The sequence below is a fragment of the Limulus polyphemus genome, unplaced genomic scaffold (genome assembly GCF_000517525.1).
Source record: "Limulus polyphemus unplaced genomic scaffold, Limulus_polyphemus-2.1.2 Scaffold17, whole genome shotgun sequence".
Classification (NCBI taxonomy): domain Eukaryota; kingdom Metazoa; phylum Arthropoda; class Merostomata; order Xiphosura; family Limulidae; genus Limulus; species Limulus polyphemus.
Genome location: NW_013665627.1, coordinates 1,592,187 through 1,601,346, shown reverse-complemented (window position 1 = coordinate 1,601,346; position 9,160 = coordinate 1,592,187). Strand labels below are relative to the sequence as shown.

The window sequence follows — 9,160 nt, the reverse complement described above, 5'->3', positions numbered from 1 at the left end:
CAATGAGTATAAATTAACTATTAACTTGCACTTTCTGTCTCTTGAAAAACAATAACGTTTCTTACTCACTCCTCCATTATGGGAAAACTAAGTTATTTCTCACTATTTGTATTTTCTATCAAAGAAGAAGATAAAGCTTCTACTCTATTTATAATACAGGTATTCTTTATTTGTAATGTACAAAGTAAGGACTTGTGGTAGAAAAATAGGTCACTATAAGATTGTCAGATAATGTGTGTGTTCATAACAAGATTTTCAATATTTAAAGTTAATATATATATATATAAACTTACTGCACTATTATCCAATTCTTCATGACTCATGTCTCTTATAAGGCTTAAGCTTGAATTAACTGCAGATGTGAATTCAGTTAAAAGTTTTTCCATTACAGCCACACGCAACTCCCTCAGATATATAACACGTTTCACTGCAGCCTCAAGTAGGATTGGAGGAAGTGGCCTACGTTTCCAAACTTCAGTGTCTTTCTTTGGGTAAAGAAATAAAAAACTTAACATACTGTCAACATTCAACATTAGGACAAAGTACCCTTTTCATAAATTTATCTAAATTTTCAATAATGTGTCTAATACTACAAATATGCAATCACTTAAAAATACCTCAAGCCCACTGAAATTATTTTAACCTTTAAGCTGCCTCAAAACAACTTTTACCAACTCAATAAGTGACTTGCAAGCTTTGTTTTATTTACATGCCTTAAATAGATTTCTTTGTTTTTCGGTTGCTAACATTGTATTGTATTAATGTGTCTTACATATACATTTATAAAAGTTTTTTTCAGAACTGCACTTAAAAGTTTAGCTTATTACAAACATTTTTTGCAAAGCTACACAAAGGCTATCTATGATAGCCATCTATAATTTTGAACCTACAGACAAAAGTGAAGACAGCAGTCAACAGCACCCACTGCCAACTCTTGGGCCACTATACGGAAATAGTGGGTTTTGACTTTCATTCTTTATAACATAATAAAGTGTGATATTTTTATGGCAATATGATGCACACCATGGTCCCATGGAACCACAGTTTGGCACATTAACCACTAGGCCATGCTTCACCCTACATTTTATAAGGGTTCAATCACTGATGTATTTTAAAATGGTAAAACAAAAAGTGTCAAACGTCTGCAACTTAATAAATAAATGGCATCTTTATGATAATGTAATATCCAAATTTCTTTACACTTTATACTTTTATTTGTACTTTTTCAATAAAGGAAAGAAAAGGGGGAGGGGATCTAACACTCATTCTATATTTATATTTAGGCTTAGTAATGTGAAGAAGCTGTAAATAATAGACTTCAATAGCATAAACCCTAAATTTAAGGACTATCAGTATAAAATGATACAAACTGAACACTCTAAGAGCTACAATAACTACTACTTCAACTTACAGTATTGGAAATAGATGTCAAAACAGAGGACAAAGTGGATATACAATTCAAATTACACATGATAGAACAATATATTTTGTGTGGAAAATAAATGTTGCCTAATCCATTGTTGTGTTATTGACATTGCACAACGTGTTTGGGTGTCACACAACCAATTTGAAAGTGCCAAACCAGCACAAGGTCTATATAAGTAGACAGTGATACAATTTTTAAGATGGTCCCTGAGAAAAAAATTACACATGACAAGCATATAGCAATCAAAGTTTTAGCTAAAGAAGGCTATTCCTATCGACAGATCACAGTCAGACTTCTCATTTCACCCAGTGTTGTATGTCAGACCCTGAGACGAGTTTATGAAACTGATACTGTTGACAAAAAAAGTGGACAATCCTATCAACAGATCACAGTCAAGTCTCTATATTTCATCCAGTGCTGTATGTCAGATGCTGAGAAAAGTTTGTCAAATTGGTATTTTCAACAACAGAAGTGGTCAAGAAGAAAATACAAATTATCCAAAAGTTATATAAAGTTCCTCAAAGAATTTTGCTGCATAATATAGAGATGATCCAGTCGAGATCTTGCAATAGGCCTTGCTTCCATACAGGTGTGAAGATTTCTTCAAGAACAGTAAGATATACATACGTCCAAAATAGTAAACTGTATGGAAGTATGAAAGCACAGTGTAGAGCCCTATATAAAACTAATAGCTCACATAACAAATATGATTGTTCTGAACAATGCTTTCAGTTGTCTTTTCTGTCATAATGCATTGTGCTTATGTTTGTGATTAATACAGTTTACATTATATATTCACTTTGTCCTCTGTTTCCATATTTACTTCCAATATTGTACATCTAGTATTTTACTTAAACAATACTACAAAACTTCACTGAAGATAGTGCATCAGCCATAAATCTTTTCATGTATGATGTTTTGTATCAATATGATGGGATAATGGTAACTGACACATTCTCAACCTGATCACCTCTGAAACTCATACATACTAAATTGATATACTGCATTCTAATGCTTTACCAAAGTTGCAGGCATGGAAGGAAGAATATATCATATAGGTCTGAATTTTAATGTTAAATGTAAATCTAATAATGTAATTTCATGAAATTCAGTAAATAAATAAATAACAAGCCAAAGCCCATCACCACTATTAGTGGAAAGTATGGAACATTTGCATAAAAAAATACTGAAGCAGGTTGGGTCACAAACTACTGACTGAGAAAGTGTGAAGTCTGAAAAATATAATGGTATAAAACATCTAAAACCATGTTTAGCAATTTCATATACTTAATGAAAGCATCCTATAGAATACACACTATACAAATGTACTAGTATTGATAAGGTTGAAAAACTACAGTACAGGGAGTCGAAACGTCTAAATTATATTTCTTTCTTGTTTTTCTTTTTTTACGATCCAGTAGAATACTTGTTTCAATATTTCCACACTTCATGATGATTAACCAAATATGAGTTCTTAACACTCAGCAAGTCTTTATTTAGCAAAATATTATTTGCAAGTACCAAGTATGTTAATATTTTTTCCTTAAAGAGAACATACACGTGTTTGTATTTCACATAACTGAATGTTATTTACAGTCATAAGCTTAATTTTAAGTATACACAACATGTCAAGTTTTGAATTAAATGCAACTGCTAAAAAGATAATTATACACAAAACATCTTCAGCTATATATGAGAAAATTATATTACTATTTGGACCTAAAATTTCCATAATACTATGATGTAACTGTGCACAGCTTCTGAAAATATATCAAAACATACATTTAAAAGATCCTGGCTGAACCACTTCACACAGATTTCAGTGTTAGACAACTGAAGATAATCTGTTAAACAGGAACTTAAATGTCTGGTCTGACATCGTAATTTTTCATTTTCTTGTCTCTGCACCAAGACATCGCCAATCTATGAAAAAAAAAGAAACAGTACTAAATAAACAAGTACTGCATAAAGCTTGTTGAAATTAAACATTTTTTAAGCCCCAGCTCTTGATTCTGTAGCAGAACTGTGTAAAAAAATTATAAATTATGAACAATGTGATTTAACTCTTTTTTTTTTCATTCTCAAGGTGTGTGCCAAGTCTTTGAGCTGTGCTTACTGTTTTATAATTCCCTTCTAAATAGGGTAATGACTATTGTTATTTAGTACCAAAATACAATAATGATAATGTATATTATATCCATACAAAAGCTGTTGAAACACAGAATGTACTTCTATTTACAAATTTTTAGGGCATCAGAACGAAATAGGATTTTATTTTCTGTTGGCCAATAATATTAGATTACAAATGACAAACATGCGCTAATGGTATTGAGAATGCGAGCAACAAAGTATCACTTCTCAACATAGTTCCTCTTAAGGATGATGCATTTCCTCTATTGTTCCATCATGGTAAAATGCTGGTATGTTATGAATAGTCTACTGTTGCTGCTTTAAGAACATCACACACTGGATGTATTTCTTATGTAGTCTGTATCTGAGATGACCAACAAACATGGAAGCCACAAAGTACTAAGTCAGGTCTAAATATTGGATGGGGAAGGAATGTCCATTTGAACTTCTCAATTGTGGTTTTTACATTATAGGAAATATGTGGACTGGCATTATCATGCTTTAGGAGAATATATTTTAGCATTAGAACAAAACTGACTAATTAATATTATTGTTCACTGGTTGCATATGAGAAAGAAAATCCATTTATTTCTGAACACCCTTTGTACATAGGTTCATAGATGAATAAACTTTGGTGGTTCATGGTTCTCAGATAAAAATATACTACCATAATACTTTAAGTTATACACTTACTTCTTCAACTATTTGTGTTACACATGTAATTTTATATCTTCTTACGGCCCAAGCTATAAGCAAAGAGTGGATTATTATTTTTTTTTTATATAACAGTTTCTAAAACAAGTTGACATTATTTTTAATGTGGCAATATTCATATCTGAAAAGCTAATATCACATACACTGGTTTCAAAACATACTATGAACAACATATAATTAGTTATAAAGTTACAGTCAAGTTTACATCACCTCAGATTTAAAGCTAATAATTATATTTCCATTAATTTTATCTGCACAAGGAGCCTACATAATTCTTTATATAGTGCACTACATGACAACTATATGCAACAAATATCATCATGATTATTATCTACTTCACTGGTCAAGCAATACAAGTAGAATCACAAAACCAAAACAGGAAATGGCAAGTTTGAGCAGTAAAATTACATTAATTCTAGCTGCATATTAATTGTACATAATACCATTTTAAATAGTATGCATAATAAATAATTTTCAAAAGAAAATGATTTGAATCAAGCCATACTGGAAATTATTTTGTGTAGAGTTTGTGTTTCTAACATGCTTTACTTTTAACAGCCATGCACCTGTATCTCTAATAAACTGACTTTTAGTAGATTCGGCCAGATATGGTTAAATTATTATACTATTCCAACATATTCAAATGAATAACCGACTAAAAGAGATTGCACTCAGTACTCTGATAAAAGTAAAATTCAGAAAGAAAACTTTTTGTGTACATTTAAACATTACTAAAGTAAAACAAATGTAACTTCTAGTTACAATAAAAAATGTATATAGAAATCTAGACTTACCAACAATATACTTTAAATCTAATGGAAGAGAATTTTCAGTTTCTCTTTACATTACACAAAGTATAAACACATTTATTCAGGAAGAAGCAAAAACTATATATTAACAACTAGATCATTTTATTAAATTAAATGAATTGCAATAATATTTTTTTAAGTGCCAAAGTTAGGATAATATTATTCAATTTATATAAAGAACTGAGCTTTAAACTAATTATCTTGTAAAAGACACTTTGCAACCAAACTGTTTTAATGGTATCACTTAATACTCAAAATTAAACATGTTAATTGCTTTAATCTACTATATACTCTTTCTATATGCACCTCTCTCTCTCTCTCAACAAACTAAAAGTTAACCTACTTACTGTCACAAAAAATGAAAATAACAGATATGCACTTTCAACACAAGAGAGAGTGAAAAACAACTGAAAATATGCTGAAAAATTGCAATAGTTCTTGGAGAAACTTCAATTTGCACTAAACCACTTTGCACTCATCACAGTACATGCAAATTAATTCTCTAAACTATGCACTTTTGCAAAAATATATATACATATAACTTATCACTTTTGAAGTACTTCATTAAAATAAATCTTCTGCAATATCTGAGATGCAACGTATGTATACAAATAACCATTTTGTTAAATTTTAAAATTTCCAGCTTTTGTTTCTATAAAATGTACAATGAATATCCCAAATTACCATGGTCAGGAGGATTGTGAGTTTTACCGAAGTAGAATAAATAATATATTCTATGTTCAAAACATTCTTACTCTACACTGTATAACTACTATTGATTTGGAAAGAACACACCTTACTCAACATCAATGTTTTGCAGATTATACTTGTTTTTGAGTTCCTGTTACTTACTAGACAATGTATAGGATTGTACATACAAAGTATGGTACACTTGCATGTTTTCAATATACAAAAGTGAGTGGTACAAAAAAATAGGGAGCAAAAGGGTCAGAATTTTCTCACAAATACAGAAGCTTTTTCCAAGGAAATTTTTCCTTATTGTATATTGTTTCAGTGTTAAGTTATATACCGTAACTGAAAAAATACAGGCACACAAACCAAAACTGCATCATGTTCTAATCAGTATTCTAAAATAGATACAAGTATACTGAAAGCAATGTACACCTTATAGAAACTTACAATAGTTAAGCTACATAACTAATACGTCATGATGAAATATATTTCAATGAATTTTCAATTACTTTGATACTAAAATATATTATACAACCCTTTCAGACAAATGTCACTACAAACACTAAGAAAACATAAACTTACTCTTCTGCTTATTCATATCCAAATTGAAAGTTTCCAATTACATACAATGACCAATAAATTGAAAAATACAAATAACTTTTTCATATTACTATTATGGAAAGAGAAATAAGTAGTCTATATTTTAGCCAATAAAATTCTGTAAGGTCACAATGAAGGTCGTTTGTCCAAAATATGACCAGTTTTTCTTATTCTATTATAATGATTGTAAACAGTTATTAGTATTTACAGGCTATTATCATATTGTAGCTATATTTGGTATATTTGGATGTTATTTGTGCAATGGTGCAATTTGTTATTGATTTTTACTGGTTAAGATACTTTAAAGTAAAAATAGTAAACTGAATGGGCTAAAATAAGGGAACTCTTCATAGTTCAGCATTCAAGCTAGTTTTTTTTTTGCTAATCAGACCCTAGGACAGACAGTGCCAAATGTTTTCAATTCCCCCCCCCCCCAAAAAAAAGTTTGTTCATCACCTCTCCCATTCAAAGACTAAATGATAAAACAGACAGTAGATAGAATAAAATAACCAGGGTTTTACCTGTCACTAACCAAATTGACAAATGCACTTCACTTTAAATATGCCACTTGATTTGGCAAATTTTTATTTACTTGTAATTACTTAATTGCAATCATGATATACTTCAATTAAGTCTCTGTAATGTGCCACAGGAAATAAAAAATACAAAGATATTTTTTATAGTGTAATCAATCAGAGCTTTATTTCAAAGTTTATAACTTACTACTTTTGAAAAGTCACATTTATAAGCTAAAGGTTTGATTTCATGAGACCAAACAGATCTGGACAATTTGATGCAAAACTACTTCACTTTTCATCTGCAGATTGTCATAATCTAATATTTCATAAATAATAAACTCTACTTTCAATTATGGCAAATAAAATAAATGCAATCTTGAATGAATGTAAAACTAAAATAAAATCTGGATAGACATAATAAAAATTATTAATATTGTTACACTAATGAGGAAGCATATATTCCCACATATTAGACCAATATAAATGCTGTCTGAAACTTTCCGATTAAAAAATTTCCCCAGAAAGCACAATCAACAGCATTTTTCACTGTCAGCCATGATGCCAAAACAGAAATTGAGGAAATTAATTTCACAAAACATCTAAACTGCACCTGTTCTACAATAAACAACCAGAACATGTCTGAGTCTGTTCAACTCATGAAATCATGTTTTAACAACCACTAATATTACCATTAGTTATACAGAATAAAATCTTAATCCCAAAGGCTAATAGTGTTGCCTTTGTCACTGCAACTTTCTTTTCTCATATGCAGAAAGAAACATTTTGTTCACTGAAAATACAATTATAAACTCTTTTGATTGCACTTTAGGTATGTGTTTCATTACCAACTTAAGATAAAACTATTTAAAGAGCTTAGGCATAAAGATTAATAGATTTACAACAAAACTTTAAATTGTAGATTATCTAATGTTTTGTGTGACTTGAAAGAAGTGAAGAGTAAGATTACTTATTAGATGTACTTAAAAAAAAAAGAGCAAGGAATGAAAACAGCAATGGATGCCATTTATTTTCACTTTAGTATACAGTATAACATCTAATAAAATAATGCATGTCATCATCTTTCCTCCTACAAATCACACATATTATTATAATCAAGGTACTTAAATATAAAGAGAGCAAGTGGTTTCCATGAAAATACATTTTGAATTGGATTTTACGATTGTGAACTTAACAATTTACTTTTCTTTTAAATAAGCCATTTTAATTTTTCCATAATTTTATGTTGTCAAAAATCTCTCTCTCTCTACATGTATATATATAAGCCTGTAAAAAATTTTCACTCCCAAGGATTGATAATTGGAGAAATTTAATTAGGAAAATACCAGCATATTTCAGTTAACGTAAAAATGGTAATTTTAAAGAAAAGCAATTTAACTAGTACTGAATATGAAAAATATTTTTATGTATAATACTATAATATTCAAAGGAAAATTTTAACTTATGAAAGACTTGCCACTGAAATTACTAAAAAGTAAAGTGAGTCAACTAATAATTGTACAGTTGTAATAGGCCTTAAAAATGTAACTGAAATAACATTAGACGGGTCACGAGTGAAAGGCCATGTCATCTTGTTTGTTGATTCACCTTCAAAATTTTATTGAACTACTTCTTCATGAATTTATATCAATAAGTTTGGTATCAAACTGTAGATTATAATTCAAATTTTAGTACTATCTATTATTCAATTTCTTAATTTAAAAGCAAATACTAAAAAAACACAGATAAACATTGATTTTTGTGTGTTACATGGTATGTTGAATGCAGCACTGGTTCAAATTCGATGTTTGTGAGGTCAAAATACCAGGTCTATAGTTTCGTACGAATTAGAAACTCAAATTACTGATATTGACAAGCTAGAATACAAATGAAGAGCCTCGTATCTTTTTAATTTGCTAAGATACTGCTCGTGTAATAAATCAAACACAATGGCACTCTGCCCACCTCTTTCCATTTTTGGAAACGCTTCCTTATATACACTTACTTCTATATATGACATGAATAACCAACTGGAAGCTCAAAATGTCCCCCTAGTGGCTTTCTCAGCCATTTTAATGGACTTGGCACCATTCCTTTCTTTTGAACCAATATTTCAACGAGGTAGGGCGTGTCTTTAGTCTGCTCTAAATTTCATATTTTTTTTAGACCTAAATAAAGCTTAGTCACTAACCTTGATAAATTATAGTGGAATTCTATGATATTAATGTAGTAATTTATGATTTTTTAGTTATTCAAATGTATATATAAAACCT

At 29.7% G+C, this 9,160-nt stretch overlaps 1 protein-coding gene across 1 annotated transcript in view; it reads right to left on the bottom strand.

The window, feature by feature from the left end:
* Window positions 1–9,160, bottom strand: part of LOC111085396 — a 56,249-nt gene that overhangs the window by 7,646 nt on the left and 39,443 nt on the right. Inside the window, exons 9-11 of the mRNA XM_022383745.1 lie at window positions 4,250–4,348; window positions 3,209–3,349; window positions 294–485 (exon numbers count right to left, since the gene is read on the bottom strand). Of these exons, the coding sequence (XP_022239453.1) occupies window positions 294–485; window positions 3,209–3,349; window positions 4,250–4,348 (432 nt within the window). The remainder of the gene's footprint in view (window positions 1–293; window positions 486–3,208; window positions 3,350–4,249; window positions 4,349–9,160) is intronic.